The sequence below is a fragment of the Phyllopteryx taeniolatus genome, chromosome 15, assembly GCF_024500385.1.
Source record: "Phyllopteryx taeniolatus isolate TA_2022b chromosome 15, UOR_Ptae_1.2, whole genome shotgun sequence".
In the NCBI taxonomy this organism is placed as follows: Eukaryota; Metazoa; Chordata; class Actinopteri; order Syngnathiformes; family Syngnathidae; genus Phyllopteryx; species Phyllopteryx taeniolatus.
This window is the reverse complement of record NC_084516.1, coordinates 6,486,972-6,513,523: the sequence shown is the minus strand read 5'-3', so window position 1 is coordinate 6,513,523 and position 26,552 is coordinate 6,486,972. Positions and strand designations below refer to the sequence as shown.

Genomic DNA, 26,552 nt, shown 5'->3' with positions numbered 1-26,552 from the left:
CTATGGTAGAAGTTAATAGGTCTGTCGGGATGATTAATAAGACTCTGGGGAGGTTCATAAAGCTTTAAAATATGTATAAATATATTTAAAACAAGAATAAGTGGTCGCTACTTTGTGGTTTACACCTATTGCGGGGGTGGTCCGGGACCTCACCTGGACGTTAAACAAGGTAATACAAATTATAAAAATATCATTAAAAAATAAACATGATACTTATACAAATAATAATAATTTTGGAACGTCACATTTCATTGAACACGCAACAGGAAGCGCACCTTTGCCATGCTTTAATTAAAAATAATTCTTTAGAAACTCCCTATTTACAGTACATCTGCAATAATAATAACCGTGTATATGAATAAAAAATAGTCACAATTCTTACCAACATGGCAACAAACTAAGCACGTGTATGGAAGCCTGTTTTTGCTTTTTGTCATCAAGTCAACATCCACTAGCCCTGCCGCTTGCCCCGCAGGTAAGTCATCATTTACATATGTACATCATGTAGACAAATAGAGGGATTTTTTTTCCATCTCATTCACAAGCAGACAAATCAAGAATGAAAATATTCCCCATTTTAAAAGGAAAGCATTGTAAAACAACAACAAAATAAAAATCAAGCATAGTTCATTATAAAGATGTTGCATATCCTTAGTCAGGTGTGCGAGAAAACAAGTCTTTGGCTGAACAACTGCAATAAGTACTGAAAAAGATGCACCGCGTGACACGTAAGGCTGCAGATGTGTAAACGTGCTCGAGTCCGAGTTACCCTGCGTCGCTTGGATCGTTGGCAATGACAAATAAATAATTGACTTGGTAAAAAAAAAAAAAAAAAGACAACAACAAAAGAGGTTGCTGGTCCATCTGCAGAGTCGTCAGAAAATTCCATCCAGGTTGTAGTCTGGCTCGTGAAGGTCCGTCCAGCGGGGGACTAGAGGTGGTCGTAGGCAGCCGCTGAGGGGGGGCCGCTGCGGGAGGCTGTGCTGTAATAGTAGGGTGAACCTGAGGGGGCGCACATACAACAATGTGAGTCACTAATGAGTTTTATATATATTTTAATCCATATTATCAGCAATTTGTAGTTATCCTTCTGTTTTTTTGACCGAAATGTTCATCTATTATGTTGCTTCGGTTTCATCTATGCTGTCCTCGTACAAATTTTGGAATTTGGCAAAAATAGGATACAAAAAGTCATTTGTATCCAGGCTCTTACTGTGAAAGAGTTTTACTTTTTCATTAGTGACTGCTATGAGAATGATATACTCCATCCAACCCCTCTTAACAGTTTTGAACTAATTGCATTGTTTCCGCGCATGGAGCATGCAGCAGGCACAATGATCTCATGTTGCTAGAAAAAAGTTCCAATAGCAACAGAATGCGACGACTCACATTCACACCGATGGAGAATTCAGAGTCTTCAATTAAACATGGCTGACTTGACGAGAGAAGCGTGGTGCACCTGGACTGGTCGCCAGTCAATCACAGGGAATATTAGACAAAGAAGCAGACAGCCATATTGATGGATGTACTATGCATGGAGACTCAGCTCCTCTCTCGCTTCTCAGTACGGTAGTAATATTACTCGTTCTTTGCAGAGGATATAGAATATATACGTGTGAGTATCGTTATATTGTCTGCATCATTTGTGTTCAGATATCCGTTGCTTAACACATTCACTGCCATTGACGGCTTTAGAAGTCAAATATCCATGTTAACTGGGAAGGCTGGCAGTGAATGAGTTAAAAGGTACTAACCGCGCCACATACATACTAAGTGTTAGCTTGTGTGCCTCGGGCGTTTATATTAGCATTAAACTAGCGGACAGTCTATGTCGTTTATGTTGCTATATTAAAAGCTTGAAGTTTATTTGCCAAACTGCGGCTTGCCGTAAAGTAAGTTGAGTCACCTGCCACACTATACAGCGCTATCTCAAGTTAGCGCTCGCAAGTCAAAGCAAAAAATCGTCCGTTCGACGGCTTGTATATTGCACAACTCGTAGGTTGAGTCACTCCTATCTCAAGGCACCACTGTATGTTTATTGTGTTTTACAATCATACATAACTATATTTATATATAGGTTGTATTGAATTCAATTTATAACTACATATGTACCTGTGGCTAAAAAGTGAAGTGTGGAGAGTCTCTGTTGTAGAAATGCACGAGTGCAGTCAATTAATGGGGTGATCTCTGCTTCTTCCTTGACAATTGTGCCATGTTGGTTGTGGTTCAACAGAAAATAATACAATAGAGTACTGTGTGTGGCGGTTCAAAACGTCGTTCGTTGCGTGGCGGGCCTAAGCTGACTTTTGGCGAAAGAAGCAGGGTACACCCTGGACTGGTAGACACTCAATCACAAGGCACAAATAGACAAACAAGCATTCACGCCGATGGACAATTTTTTTTCAGTGAACCTATGATTTTTGGAATTTGGCAAAAAGTTCCTGGACAAAACCTGAGCAGAGATTCGAACCTGACTACCTCCTTCCGTTAACAAACACCCGGCCAGCGTCACTCACCCAGTATGCTGGAGTTAGTGAACCTCCAAGCGTCGCTGTAGGAGGCGTAGGGCGAGTGGCTGTAGGACTGAGCGGGGTAGTCGGCGCCTGAGGGAGGGTAAAAGAAAAAAAAAAAAAGTTACATGATTTTTTTTTTTTTTTTTTAAGAAACAAGATCGTCCATTTCTGTGAGATGTTTACGCGCCGCTTAGCTCATCATTCACCAGCAGTTTAGCTGAGCCTGTAAACCATTAATCTACAGTGCAGGCGGAGGCCCAAATCCCTCGAACCCAGTGGTGCATGCCCTTCGCCCTCAAGCCTCCTCTTCTTGCACTTCCCGCTTGAGCCTCCCTCCTTCCTCTTCGTCTCTCTTTTTTTCACATTCCAATATCTAATTGGTAATTATGTTGGCTGGAATGAATCCTCATGAATCCCCACCTCCAGCTCCTCTAGTCCGTACCCCACCACAACCAGCACCTCCATCCCCCCCATACGAGGTAATTGTGTATCAACGCTCCCTCACTGCGAGCCCACCAGAAAAATAATAAATCAGACCCTCTCATTTCGCGCTTCGAAGGGCAGACTTCAAATAAAAAAAAAAAAAAAAAAAAATGCCTCACACTCACGCACACACAAAGTGGCATCCTGACACACACACACACACTACAAAGACCACCCTCCTGGGCCCCCTGGTTCCCATGGCGATGTGTGGTCAGAGGTGTTTGGCTGGCTGGGGGTAGTGGGCAGCAGGGTGGAACCCCCAAGCCTGTTCCTTGTACCCCCTGGGCCCATGTACTCACACACACACACAAACACACACACACACACACACACGCTGTTCAAGTCAACTCATTAACTCCAGTCAAGCCTCCGTCGCAAACCGCTGCTTTTCCTTATCCACCCCCCCCCCCCCCCCAATATTCTCTCTCTTTTATGTTTTTGTGTGTGTGTGTGCATTACAACAACACGTACCTGCGACCACGCCAGCAATGGCAGACGAGGAGTATCCCGACTGGGCCGGCGACGGGATGTGAGGCGGGTAACCCGGCAGGGTGGAGCTCACCATGTCTCGCCCTGAAAAGCACCCACAGAATGAGACGTACGTTAGGTTAGCGTTATTATCTTGGTAATCCACTCACCGGACAAAATATTAGGTACACAAGTGCATCCAAAATTATGGCTGTACAAAAATAAAAATGTTTAATTTTGAAACATATTGGAAATTTTACCTTAGCAGGCGATCAGATAATGTATTTGTTGAGTCGGCCAATGCAACTTCTGCTTAAGCGATATGTGACTCATGACCCGAATTTAAGTAACCGTACAAGATTGTATGTTTGGGACCAGGGGGCAGCACCTGTTTAGTGGAAGCATCACTTCAGCTTCCGCGTTAGTTGGAAGACCTTGTATACTGCATTCTGCGAGTCAACTATACGCAACCTCGCCGCAAGCGGCATCGGGCTTGTTGTCAAACGTTTGTACACCTCGTTCTACGTAACTGGAAACAATCGTATGTTTGTGCGTGACAGCAGCCGCCGCGTTTGTCGGAAGAACTTTGCAACCGCTCTGTGCAACCTCTCCTTGAGCAGCATGTACGCCTCATTCCAAGTAACTGGACACAAATGTATGCTTGCGATCAGGACGGTGGCTCAGTAGCGGCCATGTTAGTCGGAAGACGCCATGCAATTTCTCTTTTTCATAAGAAATAAACTCAAAATAACGTTTTGACACCTGAGCTTTATCAAAAGCACATGATCATGAGATGAGCGGATAACTGGGTGACATCCTGAGGGGGTCGTGGACGTTACCTGAGATGATTGACTGGCCGCCGATCTGGCCATACACAGGTGCGTGATGGGAGAATGAGTTGAAGGAATTAGAGAAATGGGTGCTAGCTCCGCCGCCGCAGCTGCTGCTACTCATAGAAACCGGTTTCTGCAGCTCCACAAATGGCAGGTTGGACGCCGCCATGTTTGGCGAGGCGGGGCTCGTGCTGGTAACCTCTGGTGACATTTCCTGCTTCAAACAGAGCGGCAGGGACTGGAGGGGCTCTGGACGAGGGTGCGGCGAGGCGGGAAAATGGACGAAATGAAACAATGGAAAACCAAAAACCATGGAAAACCGAAACCAGGAACGACGGGTGGCTAAAACTGGTTTTGGCGAGGAGGGCGTCATCTTACCAGGCACCATGGTGTAGCTCTGATGCGCCGTCAGGTTGCGTCCAATGGCGGAGCCGGACGATGACAGGCTGCTCTTGGCCTCGTCCAGGCTGCCAGTGATGAGCGACAGCGGGTACAAAGTCTGAAGGCCAAGGATTAGCTATTAGCTGTCGCCCCAGGGAAAAAAAACAAAACCCAAACCAAACATGCTCATGTCTCGGAATTCCTAACAACACATCACGTGACGCTGGTGTCCTCACCTGCTCCGTCTTGCTACCCGAGGCGGAGGTGGAGAAGGAGTCGGGAGGGTAGTGGGGACGCTCAAAGCCGCAGTCCAAGTGCTGCGAGAAGTGGTCCACACGCATGCTTTTCCTGGGAATGGCGCCGCCACCGCTGCCCTGAGAGTCCACACTGTGCCGACAGCTGTCCTGGTCGCCTGAAGACCAAAGGAAGCAGAAGTTGACCATTCTGAGGAAGACCTGTGGCTGCTCACAATGCCCTGAGCATCTGACAGTTCCCGGCCCGAGAAGATGACCGCTGTGCTGAAGCAACCTCCCTAACCACCCAACTTTTTGTTCCTCTTGCATCAAGGGGACCCACTTTAGTTTGTATGGTGTGATGAGTCAGTTAAGGTTGTCAAGATTTCCAGATCGATGTGGAAATGTAAGTTTAAAATGATTTCTACTAGACCCTAATATGCTTTATAAAAGGTACATATGGTTTATAGATCCACTGTGATCTGTATGTTGCACATGTGGAAATGAAAACACAGATAATATTGTTGAAATAGTACTCATTTTTGTTCAATTTCAGATTGCTCACAAGATAATAAGGGAAAAAGTAAATAATTTCCAAATGTAACCCACTAGGAATTGTTTGCACCAAAAAAAAAAAAAAAAAGGGGGAAAGTTTTGGAATTGTCGCTATTTATAGTTTATTAAGCCACGATTATACGGTCAAGCCCACATGAGATCAAATTAGGGTGAATGTGGCCCCTGAACTAAAATGAGTTTGACACCCCTGCCCTAAATTGTCCATCAGTGTGAGTGTGACTAGTGACCAGTCCAGGGCGAGCTGGGATAGGCTCCAGCTCACCTGTGACCCGAACGAGGACAATTGCTATCGAAAATTGAGGGATGGATGGCGAAGTCCAATTTGGTGCTGATCCCAATGACAAGGCCTTAGTGGAGGTTCTAGTGGGGGCTCTTACTGTCATCATGGCTCCTCTTGCCCTCGCTGCTGGGTTGGGGGATTCCTAAGAGGCCGCTAATGGAGTAGGTGGAGCCCAAAGAGTCGGAGTGCGGAGACTCGGGCGGGGTGACGGCCGAACTAGGAACTTGAAAAAGGAAAACATTGGCTTATAAATCGAGCTTATATATACTACAATGGAGGAAGGAAGGAAAGGGTCTTAGACTTACTCAAGGTTTGTCCAGGGCTTAGGCCTTTTCCATCCAGAGGGAGATTGAACGGCTGCTGGACTTTGGTTCGAATGATCCTGATAGAGAAGAAGGCCACACAAAGATGACTTACTGCACAGGTGTCAAACTCAAGGCCCACCCTCCAGATCCGGCCCTCAGCGTCATTTTGTGCCCCGTGAATCCTTGCCTCAATGTTTTTTTTCTTGACCTATGTTCAAAGCTATGCATAAAAATTAGAATAACCAAATGCAGTGGCAATTATGCAATGTGTTGGAGTGATGTAGATCTATATATTTATATAGATATATTTATATATTTATATATTGAGTTCCTAGCTCCTCCCTGTCATACAAAGCTTGCCTCTTGAGATCTTGAGGTGTGTCGCTTTAATAAACCTTCTAGTTAAAACCCAAGTACTGTACTACTTTTCTATTTAGACAGGGTTTGGGCAGCATCATAAAGAGCATAAAAATGCGAATAGATTGAGTTTTCCAGGGAATTGGTGAATAGTTAACGGCGAACAGTGACTGAAGACAATCACGAGCGCGCTCGCAGGCCGGTTGCTCACCTGTTGATGGAGCTGACGCTGGGCACGGTGTCACCGTCGCACACCGCCTCGGTGAGCAGCCTGTCCCTGATCTCCCAGGCGAACATGGTGGGGTTCTGCCTCTTGTACTCTGCGATCTTGTCCACCACCTTCGGCGTGGCCACTTTGGGCTTGGAGCCGCCGATCACGCCGGGCTTGATGCTGCCTGTCTCGTAATACCTGCGGGGGAACCGTTTTGAATGGAAAGCCGTTTGAGCGCTTTTTTACTATCGTTGATATCCATGAACGAGTACGCTCTTTGTCCTCTCTAGTAAGAAAATTCAGCACATTAAATGAACGACTGTCTTACTAGTTAAACAAAAAAATAAATTCCACCGCGGTGTGACATTTCTGCACATGAGTTGGACAACTTTGGCAGGCCTTTAGGATAACGACATGTCACTTGAAAGGAAAAAAATGTGCACTTCTGGTGTTCCAGCCTTGGCCACCGGGAGGCAGTACTGTATAATACAGTCATGCAGACACAAATGAAGACAAATAATACACGTCTTCTTCTACTACAACTCTGTAAGTTTCTGAAATACTAGTCATTTTTTGTAGAGGATAAATAATGTAATATATGCTTGTTAGTATTGTTATATTATTATCCATCTAAATGTGCTGTTCCACCATTTGTGTTCAAATATACATTGGTTAAAGAGTTTGTAAAACCGCGACTATCGATGCTAACCGTTCGCATGTGAATGTTTCCTCATATCTTAAACTAGGAGGCCATTTTTTAAAGCATAATTGGTTGTTTTAAAAAGGTGTAATTATCTGTGTTTGATGTTCAGTGTGACAGTAAACTTCAACTGGGAATGGCGTTAAACAGCTTGGATTCTCTCTTTTTTTTTTTGATGAATTCATCTCTATCTGCCAAACGGCTGCTTAGTGTGAAGTGAGTTGAATTGAGTTCACTGCCACCATTACAGCGCTCGGATCTCAAGCTTGTTAAAGCAAAAAAATGGCGGCTTGTATCTCGAAAAACTTGGAAAGTCGGGCCGTACAGTATCTCAAGACGCCACTGTCAACTCGTGCACAGTTTACTTTAATAGTAACATGTAGCTGTCCTACTGGAGAATTGTCATGTTATAAAAATGTCCTACTAGTTGCATGTAGTCGCGCATTAGTAGTGTGTAATTGCATACTAGTACTGCGCTATGGAAAGGTGTTTGAGCATTTATTTGATATTCTTATCCGGCTTAAGGTCCATGTACTACTACACTCTTTGTCCTCACTAATAAGACAATTCAGCACTCTCGTGGAATGACTAGGGCGTACTAGTAGAACAACTGTGTCTTACTAGTAACGTTTATTCCACTACTATTTTGGCTACTAGTACGACCTCAAGTATGTCGAATAAATACTCAAACGGCTTTCCGCAGTTTGCACTAACAAGCCGTCCAAAGGGTACTAGTGGCAACTCACCGTCCCAGGATCTTGCTGACGCAGCCGTGACTGACGCGGAGCTGGCGGGAGATGTCGCACGGCCGGACCCCCTGGTGGGCCATGTCCACGATGCGTTGCCGGATCACCTCCGGAAGTGGACGGCCATTAACAAACATTCCGCCTAGTTGGTTAAGACCCCCATGACCTGGGGGAGGAGGGGGGATGAACACTGATGAATGTCAGGGAACCAAACACGCCGATTCTTATGTGTCTTCAATGTAAAGCAGTGGTTCTCAAACTTTTCACAACAAGTATGTCTGAAGAAAAAAAGAAAAGAAAAAAGCACTCCACGTACCACCATCATGACCAACATTGAAATATAGTAGGTAGTAGGCCTATGTGTTCATCAAAAAGCGAGACAGAGGTTTTAATCCTAAAAAGTCTAAATTATATTATTATAAACCACTGTAACATTATGCACAGTTTGAACATTAACACCGCGCTTAAATATCGTTTTCGTTTTCAAAGAAATGTATTGCAAATAAGTTCTAAATTATACCTAAACAAATGTTTGAAAACAAACTGTTCTATAAGATTAAATACAACTATATTGTACTTGAAAGTTAACTACAACGGAGCTGTACTTAACAAACTCAGTGATTCTTTCACGTACCACTAGAGGGAGCCTGCGAATCAATGATGGAAAAGCATTGGAAAGCACTATATGTATCAATATACAGGTGCATTTTTTATTTATTTTGTTTTACATTTTTTTTATGGCAATTACAAGGAAGCGTCAATTATCCGCGAGTTTTCGCTATTCACGGTCGGGCTATAGTCATCAAAATAACAAAAAAATACGACTCTAGTAAATCTTATGTGATATAGTTTAAATGGAACTTCTGAAATGAATGAATTTTCTCACCATTTATCGAGATCTTTTATTATCATTCCTTGTTTTTCCTAACATCATATATTCATAAGTCACTTGCTTTTGTGTGTTGAATATATGAAGTACTATACTGTATTTTGTTTCACTCTTATAATAAATGCACTTTTTGCAGTTTTCAAACTGCTAGCAAAATTTGAACGTAGCCTCACGTCAACCCCCTCACCCGCGCTCTCGCGTCTCTGCCCAAAGAAACGCTCGTGCATGGCAACTACATTACTAGCATGGCTTATTCATGATGGAGTGTTACAATATGTTACCTGTTTGATGTTGTATTATTTGGAGTATATAATCAATTAAAAATATAAGAGAGGTAATCAACTTACCTGACGACCCGGTAAGAATGGTGACATGATGTATGTGGTGGTTTTCCAACCCCAATATGCAGCCGTCCGCGTATAGGACACACCTGTTATATATGTTTACCCTTTGTCTTAAGAACTGTCGTTTTTGTTTTTGTTTGTTTTTGTAGCTAACCTTTGTTAAATAATCAGCCCAAGAAACTATAATAGTCTCCTTTGCGAGAGGCTGCGGCACGATGAATGAAATGATTGACACACTAGTCGGTCACGCCTCCTGTCTCAGTTCAAAGTCTCTGATTGGCTATTCTTGTCGTGCCGTGACCAGTTGTAAAATAATCACTGGCAGTGAATAATAACTACAATTAAATTAGAGGCATTCGATGGGGCCAGAGATGGATTATTTTTCAAAAGATCTTTTTAAAGAAGTGTGAGCACATGCTACATTTGAGTTGGGTTGGGAAGTGTTGGGGTGACGCGCGCACGCATGCAAGCAAGCACGCACGCGCACGCACAGGAGGTCTCTTGCACGAACACTGTCTCTTTTGATTTAACCCATTGAGTCGCGTCTCTTTCTCTCAGCCTTTTGCCAGCTTTCATTTCCACATCAAACACACTTCTGGGAGGGGGAGGGTGGGTGGGTGTCTTTTGGGGAGTAAGGGGCGGGGGAACTGTGGGAGGGGGGGGGGGGGGGGGGGGGTCTCTATTAACGCTGCCAGCCGAGTGTGGAGACAAAAATCTCCCCGCCAAGCTTCATCAACCTGCAGGATATTAAAGTCGAGCAACACCCCCCCCTCGGGTGGGTGGGAGTGAGGGGCGGTGGTTGGTGGTGGGGGGCAATCTGGTGCATGCGCACAAAAGTGGCGTGCGCGCCAATACAAAACATGCATTCGTTACCAAATTAGATAGATAGATAGATAGATCATGAATACGTTTTTTATTCACACTTGACTGGTTAATAATTTATAGTGTATATATATATTATATAAAGAATGATTATTTAAGTCTTCCATCTTATTTACTAATACTGATCGTCAATATAGGTAATACAACATGATTATGCAATGGGGAATTGTATATAATAAATATTTGAGAAATATTTACTCTTGCAAATTTTGAATACTACTAATAAACACACAATGCTTTACGTCTATACTAAGTGAATGATAAAATAATAAGAGATATGTACCCATTATAAATAAAAAAATATAAGAAAAATAATTATTTACGCTTAATAATTTTTAATATTAATAATAAATATACATTATAAGAAATATGAATGAATGTACAGGTTGTCAGCCTATCACAGGGCAATCAATAACACTCACAGTCACACTGAAATATAAATAAAACAAAAAATAATCATTTACTCTTTCTTGACAAGTGTTGATAATAAGAATATTTATGCTTTCTTTATTCTGGTTAATAATGAATAAATAAAAATAAAAATATAATGTACTCCTACTTACTGTTAATATTAGTAATAAATATGTGTAATAGAATTATTTAGCCAACTCATACTTGACTAATGTTCATCATAAATGTATATAAATGATCATTAAAAAAGAGAATTGTTTACTCCTACTTGTCAACCACACTTGCTGGATTGCGTGCTTTCTTTGTGCCATTACGATGCTGCTTTGACATCTGCTTGGGTTACTCTTTTCCATTTTGTGTGTCTTGTCTTATATTTAGACGAACTACTTTGGGACCACTCAAGTTGTCCGAATGTCAATCAAACACAAATTGAGTAAAAGTTGAGCAAATGAATAAATCGTGTAGAATAATGCGATTTGTGGGGGGCATAATGTATCGGGAAGGAATGAGAAAATGCAGGGGTTGCATGGAGATGTTTTAAAAGCAATACTAGCACGAGTACATGTTTTTTTTGTTTTTTGTTATTGTTTTTGTTTTGTTTCGTGTAGTGCAATGGTTCTCTCATTTTCAGAAAAGGCCCCTCTGACAGTTACTTCTGTTTGACCCAGTTTTGCATCCGCTTTGTCCATATTTGGCTTAGACCACTTTCCTCTGATTGGTTGCCTCTGTGTAGAACACCCAACCTTCACTTCTTGTGAGAGCAGATGTGTTGATATCTGATATGTTGACAAATTTTACTGTACTTCAAAAGTGAAAAATGTGCTTTGCTGCATTAAAAAAAGTCAACAACTACTGAACTGTTTTCAAAAAAATTACTGGACTTGAAAAGTATAAACATTACTGGATTAAAAAAAGTTAGAAACAACTGAACTGTGCTTAAATGTAATGTACTAAAAAGTAATATATGTACTGGAAAAAAAGTTGATTACAACAAAACTGTACAAAAACAATCTATTGTACTTACTTAAAAAGTAAAAATTATACTTTACTGAATTAAAAAATAATACTGTACTTGAAAACTGTACAGCACTGAAAAGTACAAAATGGACTGGACTGAATTTAAAAAAAGTAAAATACAACTGAACTGTACTTCAAAAAATGTACTGTACTTGAAAAGTAGAAAATATACTGTACTGCATTAAAAAAAATTCATGTTTTAAATGTTATAAATTGTATTTCATTCAGTGATTCTTTTGCGTACCACTAGAAGGAGCCCGTGTGCCACTTGTGGTACTCGTGCCACACTTTGCGAGTCACGGGTGCAGCCTGTGTATTTACCTCTTGCCGTGCCAGCGGACATATCCCTGAGATGTTGCTCCCTGCACCTCCACCAGCCGAACGTGAGCACACTCTCGTCCTCCACCCTGCCCCTCTTTTTTGTCCTCTTCTTTTTCTTCTTCTTCTTCTTCTACTCCCTGCACGTTCGGCCTGCCTCGACGGGCATGAGGGTGGCTCGTCCGATTCTGCAGCAACACAACACTTCTGATCATCTTTGACAATTCGTTAGCCTCATAGCATAATTGCTTAGGTCATTTTAAACCTATTATCACAATAGCCATCATTTTTTTTCACATAGGTTGAATGAAGGCAACTGGACTCTTCTTGTTTGATTTATTTAATTGTTTCTTCTGAAAAGAATCACTGAATCAAATGTTCAAATTGTGCATAATGTTACAATGGTTTCAACTTTTGTTTTTGTTTTTAGCATAGTACATTTGTTAAGTACAGTTCAGTTGTATTTAACTTTGAAGTACAATACGTTTCCATTTAATCTTTTTGAACTGTTTATTTTGTAACATATATGTTGGTACAATTTTTTTAAGTCACGTGCAATACATTTGTGTATTTTCCTACATTCAAGCGCAGTGTTTGTTAAAAAAAAATGACGTAGGCTATTATGCCACTAGATTCATGATTTTTACATGGAATATATGTGCGTGTATTTTGTGTGTGTGTGCGTGTGTGTGTGTGTGTGTGTGTGAGGCAGAGAACTTTTTTTCTGGTGTTCATCGAGAGGGTCTTACATTTTTGGTATATTTGGCATATAGAAATAACACAAAAAGAACTTTCAAAAAGAAATGACATAAAAGGGCATTTAATTTCAGACAAAAGCATTTATAAAATATAATAGTAGATTATAACTTGCTAACTGCAATATGCTATCATGTCTTTTTGTATTTTTACATTCAGAAAAGTCTGTCCTCACCCCATCAGAGCTCTTTTAATGATAACCAGCTTTATCAAGGGTAAGGTGTCGAATAATTTCACCGTTGTAAATATCACAATATCCACCGTGAGAAGAAAATATGTTCAAACAATGGAAGCTTATTTCATGTGAATGAGAAAAACTCCCAAATCAAAATTGGTGACTGGATTCTTTCGTCATTGGCGCACAACAACATTGGATTTATTTCTAGTGTAATTCTAATAGCAACACGAACATTTGCAGCATTCAGTCACGTTTGATTCGGATCTTCTAAAATGGGACGTCAACAATATTCAGTCAAATGTAAATCCACATTTGCTGATAATAGAAACTTTTACAGGGATTTAATCATGACAAATGAAATTAGTGGTAAGAAAAAAGGGGAAACTTGGACTGTAGTCACACTGTATTTGAACTGGAATCGTTAATATATATATATATATATATATATATATATATATATACATATATTAAAAGAAAAGCGAATCTTCTTCCTTAAGTCTTTAAGCTTTTCCTCTCGTACAATTTAGTCACCAATAAATGATTACATTTGTACTTGATCATATATGAGGTACAAAAAAGAATTTATTATTTTTCATGTATAGATGCATGGATTTTCATTTTATTTTTCAAAACTAAATACAATTCGTTTATTAACGAAGATGCACCGATTTTTTTTTTTTACTTCAAAAACTTCAATAGGAAAACATCTAAACTATATTTTCTATTTAATGACTTAAACAATACTATAACATTGCATATCCGTTTTAAATTGAATCTTTTTTTTAAACTGGTATGCAATGTTATAGTATTGTTTGAGTCATCACGTGGAAAATATAGTTTAGATTTGTCCCTTTTTAACATCAAAACTTAATTTACTAATTTACCCCCTAAAAATAGTAGTAATAGTACTGAGTCACTATATATAATATTTTTAATGACGATGCATAGATTTTTAACTTAAAAAAAATTAACTTACTTAAAAAAAATTCTAAAGTAGTAGTAACAGTATTGTTGGTCATTAAGCGAGAAAATAAAATCGAGTATTTTTCATTTTTAACTTAAAAAACTAATTTCATCACTTTTTCCCCTTTAGTACTCTATTGTTGAAGTAATTAAACTTCAGTTTTTTTATTCTTGTTTTTTAACTCTTTTTTCTCTACACATGACAATAAACGTCTTGAATCTTCAATGAAGTAGACCCCCCCCCCCCTCCCCCCCCCCCCCAAAAAAAGGTAATTTGAATTAACTTAATTTGAACATGTCCATCGGTTGCACATGATTAAAATGTGTTCATATTGTTTAATGTTTTCGAGGGGAAATGACGTCAGTTTAGCACATTTTAATCATGGGTAACCGATGTGCATGTTGAAATGAAGTAGTTTTTTTTTTCGGTACACAAAACAATGAGTTCTGAATTGTTCATGAAGATGCGTTGACATTTCACATGTAAAACAGCATAAACAATAATATTACTATGAAAGTAGATGTCAGTGACAAGTGGGAAAAAGTTGATGTGTATGTTCAGAATTTTATTTAAGGTATACATTATAGTGATTTTTATTTTTTGGGGATGCATGGGCAAAACAAATGCAATTAAATAGGGGGGGGGGGCCCAATTTGTGCATCGTTTTCTATTCAAAGCGTATTTAAAGCAGAACGTCACGTCTTACGTGTTACGTCTTGTTGGATGTGAGGCAATCAACATTACATCTTCAAAATAAATCAAGACACATTTGGAATACAAATAACAAGCGACATTCTTACCTTTTTATGTGAAAAACGGAGATTTCCCAGCGCGGATCCTGCGTGCTATTATCCCAAAAATGGTGCGTTCACGAGCGTCTCCAGGCGTGCGTGTGCTTTTGCGTGTGTGTTCGCGCATAGCCGCGCGTTTTATCCAAGCGGGAGCGCGCACCGGAGGACGCCCTGCAGCCATTGGACGAGGGCGGGAAGGGGGAGGAGCCACACACACGCACACACACACGCGCGCACGCACACGTCCCGAAGTGCGCTTTCACACGCAATTTAGTGCGTGATTTGCGTCGATCCGTCACCATTTTGCCGCTGACAGCTTGAGCGCAACTCAGCCCAGCTGACATTTCGGATTTATTATTAGGAAATATTTGGAGCCATTTATTACACCCGCCCCCCAAACGTGTGAGATTGCACAGCTTCACAACAACTTTCTTATTTGGATGCTTTGCGCAAAGAGAAAAGAAGCGCGTAAAGCATCTGAATAAGAAAGTTGTTCTTTTTAGATTCCATCCACTTTATTTAAGCCTTGAGTTTTCCGTATAAAAATACATGATTCATTTTTATCAAAGGATTGTGAGGGAATGTTACCCAACGGCCAATATTACTCATTTTATAGTTGTCAAAACACAACAACTGCAACTAACAGAAGAACATTCATTCTAAATATTTCTTTCTTTAAAAAAAAAATATTCATGGGTTTCGAAGCAGGATGAAATACATATTTTCATGATCTTTTTTTTGTTCCATGACAATGAAATAAAAATGAAAGTGAAGAACAATGTTGTTGCAATTCTACAATCAATATGTTTTAATCATGTTTATATAGTATATTAGCATTAGCATTAAACCACAATACATATCTTCTGTATTTTGTTGTGTTTAATCATATTTTAACTATATTTTTAAGATAGGAGTGTGTGTCTTCATAAGTTTTTTAATATATATTTTTAAATAATTATTATTCTAATAGTTGTTTGACAGCTTGATTGTAATATTTTGTATACATTTTGTATGATTGGTAATTTGATTTATGTAACCATACATTTTCCTGTGGGGGTTTTCCATACATTTTTAATAGTTTTCATGATTTTACATGTTGTTTTTTCAAACCTAAATTGTCAAGGCAATATTTTTTGTTGATTAGACGTTTTTTTTTTGTAATCGGAACATTGCAATGTGAATAATTTACAGCATAAATGATGAAATATATTGTTATATAAAGTTTGTAGTGGTTTATGACTCAATATGAATTTATTAAATAATGATGTTGGTTACAACTTTTTTTGTGTTATTATTATTATTATTATTATTATTTTTTAACCAAGATGCTTTCAGGATAAGCGCTATGCAAACTAGGTGGATGGATTTTAATAGCTGTTTAATGACGTCATTGTATTTCGATTTGGGATTGTGCGCTTTCTGCAGAGATGTTTTTGTCCTATTTCTCCCCCGCCCCCCCCCCCCCTGTCAAATACATTTTAATAGCTGTTTTATGACTTAATTGTATTTTTCTAAAGCACGACTGTTTTTTTTTCTTTCTGCGGAGAGTGTGAGGAGGGAACAAAAAAAAAAAAGTTAGTAAGTCTGCAGGCCTCACGTCAGGTGTCAGCAGGGTGCCAACACTCGCAAAGGTTGTTAAGGTTGTTCTCAGCAGTCTGTTAAACAAACACAACACCTCTAATGACAGCAATACAACACCCCCGCGGTGGGCGCTGGACTTTATCTGCTCTTTTTCGGGGGTATTTTTATTTTATTTTTTTTTAAAGGGGGAAAAAAAAGGCAAGAATGAATGGTCTAAATGAGTGGAGCTTCACTGGTGACTGAAGTGTTTTTTTTCCTTCCTCTTCGCAGCAATGCAAGACAATGGGGCCGAGTGTTGTTGCAATAAATACACACACACACAAACACACACACACACACACACACACACACGCGCGAGATGACGCCTGCAGGGACAAGTTGACAACACACAGGAGAGAGGTTAGCGGGAGTTTAACAAGGGATTAGAAACATAACAACTATAGATTGCTATCAGACGTCATGATACTGAATGTGTGGATTATTGTGCTTAATGATAGGGCTCCTCTTTTTCAAAGGACACACACACACACAGACACACACACAAACAGTATATCATTTCAAAGTGGTTCGAGGGTTTGTGTTCAGTATAAAAATGGTAAAAAAAACACACCTCCATTCATAAAAAAAAACTACATTTTCAGCAAAAACAATAATAATAATTAAAAACAATTTAAATGTATGTATTTATTTATTTGCAGATTAATGACACACTAAAAACCATTATGACTGATTGTCAATTTGGCTCTTCAAGAAAATGACAAGGAAAAAGTGCTTCATTTAAAAATTATATTCACCCTAAAAAAAATGCAAGGATATTGCCATGATTATTGCGTTTAAAATATAATAAATGTACACACATATATATATATATATATATATATATGTAAATATAACATAGAAACAACTTAATTAATTTATTTATGTGTTAAAAAAGTATTTCACAATGTCCAGTGATATTAGGCAGAACGGGAAAAAAAATGAATTCACTGGTCACAATATGTAGATCTGCATGATATTACGATTTAAAGTAAGCATTTTTTAAAAATCCGTAATAAAGATAAGTACTGTCAGTTTTTCTTGACATTGTCAGAAAAAGATGATTGTGGCTATTATGCATCATCATCTGTCCACTCATTTATGAGCAAAATATTACAAACACCTCTCACGTTGATGTTTTATCTTTATCATTGTAAAACTTTTTTTTTTTTGGCATTATAGTTGCATTTAATCTCAATTAGATTTTGGAGTAATAGTTGATAACAGACTGAGAATATCAAAATCCACAAAAAAAAAATGGCGTTGGGGGTCTTGTTTGAAAGTGAGGTTGGAGGGGGCGGGGGGGATGGTTGGGTCTCTGTCCAGATTTGTAAGCAAAAAAAAAAAAAAAAAAAAAAAAAAAGTGTCCTGTGGGGGACAGGTGTCAATATGAGGTGAAAGGTCACTTAAACACTTTCGAATGGGCACACTGTACAACGTGTTTAACAAGCTTCATTGATTGATTAGCATCAGGTCATTTATTCCTTCCTTTAAAAATATATATCTATATATATATCTATATATATAGATATATATCTGTGAAATTTGCCAAAATCCTGTCATGGATTTTAAAGCAATGTAAGTCCTAAAATAAAGCTGTTTTGTCGGGCACGCGCTTGTGTCTCTGCTGCCAGTGCGCGTGCGCTGCCGCAGCACCCCCCCCCAATAAGATGAATGCTTCCTAGGGAAAAGCCCACTTAATGACAATTTTATAAGTGGGCGCATGTGTGTTTGTGGTCAGTGAGTCGAGATGAGGCAGATAATGAGGTCATAATAGCCTCGCTATTGATGAGCCCATTAGGCCACACATTCCTCCCAAGTGCTGAAAACACACATTTCACATTTCCTCCAGCCGCGCTTCCGCTTGAGTGCAACTCTCACTCCCCTAAAATATGTATACAGCGCTGCCTCCATAATAAGCCGACGTTTGATTGACGATTGTCAAAACTACACGTCTTTTTAAAACAAGTAAACGACGTTGCCTTATGTAATGATTTGCACACACTAATATATTTCATCGTAAGCATCTCGATGTATTCTATTTAACATGAGTTTTAAAATGGGATTGGTTGATTTAACTTCTGTACAGAACGACTTATATTACTGCGTCTTACTGAGGAGCTGTGACCGTCTCTGTATTTACTGTATCTTTAATGTCTTGTATCATGCCGCCCCCAGGTGGCCAAGGCACGCACACCGGAAGGAGCAGCACCCTGTCCATTGAATGGAAGCAAAAATAAATAAATAATAAATGCAATACCTGTTTAGCTAACTTAGCACAATGCAAAAAATCATTTACACAAAAGTTTCCCTCTTTTGTTAACTTAAGACTTTTATGCAAGCAAAATGCTGAAATAGCAAATGATAACAAGTGAAAAAATACCTTACTTGCACAGTGGTGCTTTGAGAAACAAGTTAAAAAACTTTTATCCACGCTTGTAACTCAAAACACAAATCATCTTTCCCTATTGAAATGAAGGCAAACTGCAGACTCAGCTCCTCTCGTTTTCTCATCACGCCAGTAATGTCAGTCGTTCTTCGCAGAGGATGAAGAATATATGCCTGCAAGCATTTTTATATTATCTGTCTGCATCGTTTGTATCCAGATATTTGTTGCTTAAAGGGTAACAACACCGCCACTTCGATGCTAATCGTTAGCCCGTGTGCCTATGGAGTTTCCTATTGTATGTTAGCATTGAGGTAGCAGGCGGGTATGTGGTTGTTTTAAATACACAACGTGAAATTCTCTTTGTGTTATGTTTAATTTGACAGTAATCTTCAGCTGCGGGAGGCATTAAACATCTTGAATGCTCTTTTTTTGAAGAAACCTGACCTCTCCATATTTACATTTGTATTTACGTCGTGTCGTCATCTGTGGAGGTTGAAAAAGGTAACAGATAGAATGTAGAGCGCAAAGTAAAAAGTAGTAGTAAAATTACAGATACTGATGGCTGGTAAAAATACAAGCACTGATTCGACTCCTTTAATTAAGACCCTGAAATATACTTAAGAACAAAAGTAAAAATGAATTTTCACAGTTAATTATATACTTTACAACATACATTTTTGTAACTTGGCCCAACGGGAGGAAAAAATGGACACAAACTCACCGAGCAATACCCATTTTCCCTCAACTCAAAACACCATGTTGCCATAACTCTGCCAAGGTTGTCAACTGACTAACAAAAAAATTATTATATATATATATATATATATATATATATATATATATATATATATATATATATATATATATATATGCAGAATTAGCTAATGATAACAACTGAAAAAATGATTGAACATCTTGCCTGTATGTATTTTTTCAGATTGGATGGAGAATTTTTGAGCGCCAGAAGCTTGCGGTTTTTACACTGGAGAAGAAGAGCCAGACACATTTAGACAAAGTAGGGATTCAGAAGTGCAGATATCTGTGTTTGAATGCAGGGAGAAAGAACAAAAAGTCATCAGAAAAATACTCAAAGTACAGATATGTGAAAAAATCGACTTAAGTGCAGAAAGGAAGTATTTGTAGGCCTATTTGGTTACTTCCCACCACTTAGGACGAGGCGCTGACTCCGTCGACCCACGCGGCCTGAACATCGGTCTCGGGCCGAGCCTCCCAGTTGCTGACAGCCTGCACGCCATCGCGCGCCATTGTGCGCCGCACAAAGGCCGGCATGCTGGGATTTTGTGCGCCGCATGCCGGCAACAGTTATTAGCCGCTCAAAAAGACTCAAGACGAAGGGAGGGTGGGGGGTGGGGGGCGTTTAAGAGAAGAACAAGAAGATTTGGGGTGCTGATGGGAGTAGAAAGGGAGGGGAAGAGGAGGGGAGGGTTCGGTTGGGCGGTGGGGTCAAAGGGCAAACCCAAAGCGGAAATGCGGGGCGCGGGAGGCGACAAAGGGAAAGACAAAGGTGGACGGCCGGGATGAGGGAGCAAAACAGATGGTACGGGACGGCGGCGGCGGGGGGTCAAGACGTGACAACACGGAGGACGAGCATCGACAACCCCAAACATGGCCGTCCTCCATATGGCGACACGCTGTCATTACAATCTCGTCACGCCACGAGGAGGAGGCGACTAAACCGTAGACAGGCCGCATTGTACAGTGCTCCGTCGCCATATCACGGTTCACCTGTTGCGGATTCCGTGCACGGCGGATTTTGTTTTTCATATTCATGCCATGCATAATTCACCATATCACGGGATTTTGAGTGTATGCTCTAAATGTTTTGTGGTAGATTAAACGCTTCCTTGCCTAAAGCTTTGAAACTGAAAAAAAATATAACACATTACGAGGAATAAAATGTATATAGCGTACAGTACTACTGTGCATTACTGTTTAAGAGGTGGTCTGGAACCTAACCCCCCCCCCCACGATAATCGAGGGATTTACACCCCTTTACATAACCTTTATTGAGCCAAGACACATACAGTGGTACCCTGACTTAAAAGTGTTTTTTGACAGCTGTCGCTTGACTAATTTAAAAAAAAAAACAAAGAAATTTGCATTAACAACGCTTGCTACAGTGGCAGCGAACTTCACAATAAGCAGCAGTTTGGCTTCAAGCTGTTTCTTGCCACTCCCACTTTACTTTCAAACTACACACACACAAATAAAAACAATTACACGATGACACCTTGTGTATTTAATCGCACCAGCAAGTCTGCTAGTTTAAATACTAACACACAATGCAAAACGTCATAGCTTTAATGAGACTAGCAACGATGTTGCTGTAAACTTTTAAACAACTTCTATTTGACCACAAGCAGAAGAAACACATGCAGGCAGCGTATGCAACACTAACACTCACAGTCATATATTCTTTATCCTCTGCGAAAAATGACAGCAACTCACTGAGTTGTACTGCTGTAGAAGAAGTCAATTCTTCTCGGTTTCTGTCAGCATGACTGTATTATACTGCCCCCCGGTGGCCAAGGCGGTCACTCCAGAAGGAGCAGCACACTCAATTGGATTGCAGCATTAAATCGCGATGCACAAACTGTTTCATGCTTTATATTCTATTTCATTATGTAAGTACTCTGTTTTCTCAAGTGCAATATTATAAAATGCTTTCCCCAAAAAAATGAATTTGGTTGGATTAAACTTCAGTTTGAGTGATCATACATGTTGCATAGTTTGCTATTTTAAACACGTTTGAAAAAAAAAGAGCCCTTGAAACTGTCCTTGAGATATTTGCACAATGCTGCAGAAATACACTAATTATCTCCTAAATACACACAACACAATCAGACTTCTTTTTTTTTTTTTTTTTTTATCTCTGAAAGCATTTTGTTATTTCAAATGAAAAGTCTTTTTTAACCCCACAAATTGACTACTTATACATTCATTACACCGACGAGCCGGCTGCTGACGTTGGCTGTTTAGCGAACGATAAAGTGGAGAAAAAAATGTGAACACAGTAATGCTAACAGGCATTAAGAGGAGGGGAGGGGGGGGGGGGGAGATTTATTTTTGGGGCGCCGTCCCGCCGCTGCGTCGTGTTGGGGCGATTACGGATGGCCCGGGGTAACGGCCGCCTAATTAGGCCTTTACTGTCGTGTAATTCTCCGTCAAGCACATTGTCAATATCTTGCTTGATGAGCTTGAGAGTGAGAATGGAAGATGGTGACCCCTGGTCAGCCATTGTCGTAATGGCGGCAACAAACACGCACACGCGCGGCACACACACACTTGTAATGCAGTGTTGATGTTGTGATATTTGCTTTTCGTGCCACTGTTGATCTAAACTGACATTATGTTCTCAAGGCTGTGTGGCCCACTGTTACATTTGTCATCTTGCAGGAGGGCAAACGGGGGCTCAGAGAGGTTGACGGGGGGGCCGGGGGTTGCGAGGGTGGAGAGGCAGGTGTGTATGAGTGTGAGTGTGTGTGCGTCACGAGCAGATCTGCTGGTGCGGAAGCGGATCTTTTCCCTCAGTGACTCTATTAATTTACCTCATTTATCTTCAAGAACCTCCCCTCCTCCTTTTTCTCCCCCCCAATAAATACTGGAGAGCTCAAGTCCTCATGAATGAATGTGTGTGTGTGTGTGTGTGTGTGTGTGTACAAACATTCATCTCTATGTTACGGAATAAAACACACACGTACAGCAGTTCCCCCTTTTTCTATTCCCAGAGGACAAATCCGTAGCGGAAAAACTCATTTTCCTGCAAATAGTTTGTCAGCCAAGCTAGGAGGAGTGATAAATTATCACACTGACATCAGGTGAAGAAGAACACACACACACGCGCGCATGAACACACACACCCACACACACACACACATACATACATACACCCACAGCTTTTAAATTCTCCCAAATTCACAGAGATCTCTCACAGATACAGTCCACTTGCAGATCTGCTTCTACACAGACACACACACACGTGCAAACACACACACGCACGCACACACACACACACACACACGCGCGGGCGCGTGTCCCTCGCCCCTTACAACTCAACTGTGACTCCGCCATTCCAAATGATAAATTGATGGCCAGAGAAATGGATTTGTTTTCAAGCACTCGCCCGTCAGAGAAATAATAATTCTGTGTGTGTGCGCGCATGTGTGTGCGTGCGTGTGCGCGTCGGGAATGATGAATGGAGCAGGACGGAATGCATCATAGCCGGACTGACTGAGTGGAAGAGTGGAAGAGTGGAAGAGAGAGAGAGAGAGAGAAATATCAACACACACAAAATGACGTCCGACAACTAGCATGTGTTTTGTGTCGTCCGTCCTAACGAGGCCAGACTGGTCTCGTATTGGGAAACACGACACACATCAAAGCGTGTTTTGTGTTTTTAAAGGACAAATGGCACGTTATATTGTACTTTATCAAAAAACATAGAGAAATAACAAGGATTAAACACTTTGTGCATCATCTGCAAATCAATTCATTGTGCCGCTCCTTCTGGTGCGCCCGCCTCGGCCACTGGGAGGCAGTATAATACAGTCATGCAGACACAAACCAAGAAGAAGAGTACTTCCTGTAATATTACAGCCATTTTTGTTTGGTGATGTGTCTGTGTGCCACATCCACACAGTGCAGTGCTGCCTCAAGTCTTGCGTTTTACTTTGGACTCTGCTGTCACTAGGCCGGGCGAAGATCTGGAGCCACTTTCAAGCAATGCCCGGACTCCATTGTGTGAAACACGATGTTGCAAAAACACCCACACCCACGTGGGTGCGAACTCCTTGCTGTCATGTCAAATCCAAAAGGTAAGCAGAGCTGCATTGAGTTTGGTCGGCTGCACAGAACACCTCTAGCGTCACGTTGCATTCAATGCAGCGTGCATTTCTCAGTTTCCTGTAATGCAATCATAACTGCTGTACGTGTGTGTTTTATTCCGTAACATAGAGATGACGTGTATTATGTATTACTCGTGCACTCACTGTAGTTGTCTCGCCGTGCTGCACTATTTGCATATAGTGGCCACTCATGCCAGAGTAGTATCTGCTCCATTTGCACACTGATTGAGGAGTATCTGTAACATTTGCACAACCATTGTCCCAGATTATCGCACTACTCGTCACTTTAAACCGCATACACTCCTTGAAGTCTCAGTGCCCTTTGCACAATGGTCATTGCACCGGACTATTGCGATATTAGCCATTCGAACTGAGGACTCTGCATCTTTTTGCACAATTGTTGTTTGTTGTTGTTTTTTGTTAATGTCTTTATGTCTCCAAAGTGTTCTGTAAATTGACTGTCTGTTGTACTAGAGCGGCTCCAACTACCGGAGACAAATTCCTTGTGTGTTTTGGACATACTTGGCAAATAAAGATGATTCTGATTCTGATTCTGATAGAAAACAATATGCCAAGATGATGGGTAACTGCTTTTATTTTATTTAGTTTTTTACAGGTAAAAATCTGCTATAAGATCGACAGTATATTATTCCTTAATTTAAATAATTCTTGCAGCATGCATTTGAATTAAACACCCACCGGACACTTTATTAAGCACACTAACACATCCGAATCAGAATCAGAATCAGAATCAGAATCATCTTTATTTGTCAAGTATGTCCAAAACACACAAGGAATTTGTCTCCGGTAGTTGGAGCCGCTCTAGTACAACAGACAGTCAATTTACAGAACACTTTGGACACATAAAGACATTGAGAAAAAACAATAGTCCTCTAGCACTTAGAGCAGTTCGAATTCCAGTGAAATCCAATTACTGAGCTTTGATTGACTCTCATCGGTTCTTATGCTCTGACCCAAAATATTAAAAGCCTCCTGAAGTGTGATATATGAGCATTATTTTTGTAAAGGCAGAATTTTTATTGAACAGTGGCTCTAAAAATTCTACACACTCCTGTTCAAATGCCAAATTTATGTGATATTAAAAAAAGAATGTTTGCATTAATGTGGCCTATAACATGTAAAACTCAATTGTAAAAAACGTTTTTGGGAGGTAGAGTAAAAATAAACAACTGAGATAATGTAGTTGCACAAGTGTGCACACCCTCAGAACTGGGCGTCTGGCTGTTTAGAATTAACCAATCACATTCAAACCTATGTTAAAAGGGAGTCGGCACAGACCTGCCACCATTAAAAGTGCCTCTCATTAGCCTCAATAAATTTCAGATGTTCTAGTTGGCTTTTTTTTTGCTTTCTGCGTCAGAAACATGAAGGTTTTGTGCTAACACTGATCTGATATTTGGAATTGATTGTGCTGATACTTCTAACCTCCAGGAACTTTAAAGACGAGGGTCCCATTGCTTTTATATGACAAAAACCTGGCATTTCAAAAGCAGCGTGTCGGCAGGTGTACCTAATGAACTGTCCAGTGACTTTTAAACTCAATCCTGCATGTGTGTTTTCACCCATCTTATTGTTCTTCAACCGTATGTTATTTTTACTCGCCTTCTTTATATCACCCCCCCCCTCCTCCCCCTTCCCCCCCCCCCCTCCTCTACGACAGTGCACCGCACTACACCCCACCCACAGACCCACCACCCTCCCGCACCGCCTCACAGTGATGGATGGAGGAAGGCAACAGAGCACAGAGCAACGTGTGGCCAACAGTCCACGACAGGAGGGGAAAGAAGAGAGAGGCTGCCGAGGTGAGGAAGAGGAGGAGGATGGTGTGGATTAAAGGAGGTAAAACGGGAGGAAGCAGGAAGTGTGTGTGTGTGTGTATGTGGAGTGGGGGGAGTACGGGAGCTCAGCTGAAAGCCACAGACTTAATTCTATGCATCATTAAGCAGTCTCACTCAATGCAACATCCCCTATACATCATCCACGCTCGGTAAACACAACGATGACATTACATTAGCAACTGCAAATGAATTTTCTTTTTTAGAAGGAAATTGAGAATGCTCTCCACCTCTTTTCTATTCCCTCTCTTCGTCGCCTCGCTCGCTCGCGCGCGCACGCACGCACACGCACATACAAACACACGCGCGCGCGCGCCTGCAAGCAAGCCATAAAAAGCTGCGGCAATGTACAAACAAAATAAAAGCCCCTCGAAAAATATTTTCCCCTTTCTCTGTCTTTAAATAGAAATACTGTAGAGGAGTCTTGTTCCAACAGTACAATGCCAACATTATAAAACACTTTACTGCTGCAGGAAATGTTTTGCTCATTTGATCATACAGATAATGGCGTGGCTGTTTTTTTCTTTAAATAATCCTTTTTAAATTTCCGTTTTTTAAAATTAAATTGTATTTTTTTGGTATTTTAATTCATTATTATTTTTTTATTTGTATTACATTTTTTTCCTTTCATTTTCAAATATATTTTTACGTCAATGTTTTTTTCCCCACCCATTATTTGCCAATCATCAGACATGTTCTATTACTAAATGAATTTGTTTATCTACATGTGGCACATCATGTCCAGCTAACTCGTTTGAAGTTACTTTACTTTACTCATAAAAATATTCCATTGTCCCTGTAAAACGACAACTTCTGTCTTGTAACTTTGATTTTATTCTTTTTTTACAACTTTTTCATAGTATTTTTTTGTTTACACTTTTGTTGTTGTTGTATTACACATTTTTGCAGTACGCATCATGTCTATGCAGACTTTTTTTTTGTTTTGTTTTTTTACACAACTTTTTTATGTACAATAATTATATGACTATTCTCATGAAATTATGGCTTTATCCTCAAAGCATCACTTTTCTAAAAAGATGACTATTGTTATAGATTCGTTTCCAAGATTCCAAGACACGAGCCAAAAAGTGACATTTTCCCCGACTACACACAAAGACAATGAAGGAGTTCTGGAAATTCTTCACACCGGCCTAAAATGTATTTTATTATTTTTCATTTTTTTTTTTTG

The 26,552-nt window shown here is 40.2% G+C and overlaps 1 protein-coding gene across 5 annotated transcripts; it reads right to left on the bottom strand.

Annotated features, from left to right (window-relative positions):
• Nucleotides 1–272: 272 nt before the first annotated feature.
• Nucleotides 273–15,041, bottom strand: pax8 (paired box 8). Of its 5 annotated transcripts, none has more exons than XM_061747640.1 (12): nt 14,646–15,041; nt 11,951–12,135; nt 8,087–8,228; nt 6,641–6,838; nt 6,073–6,149; nt 5,865–5,990; nt 4,915–5,090; nt 4,676–4,796; nt 4,304–4,546; nt 3,468–3,569; nt 2,517–2,603; nt 273–1,002 (listed from the first exon to the last, which is right to left on the bottom strand). In XM_061747640.1, exons 2-12 carry the CDS (start codon nt 11,970–11,972, stop codon nt 932–934), a joined length of 1,365 nt encoding a protein of 454 aa, XP_061603624.1. In that variant the 5' UTR covers nt 11,973–12,135; nt 14,646–15,041; the 3' UTR covers nt 273–931. The 5 variants fall into 5 exon arrangements, with proteins under 5 accessions (XP_061603624.1, XP_061603622.1, XP_061603627.1 ...); XM_061747638.1 differs by having other exon boundaries at nt 8,087–8,252; nt 14,646–15,040; XM_061747643.1 differs by lacking the exon at nt 4,304–4,546 and having other exon boundaries at nt 8,087–8,252.
• Nucleotides 15,042–26,552: the final 11,511 nt, after the last annotated feature.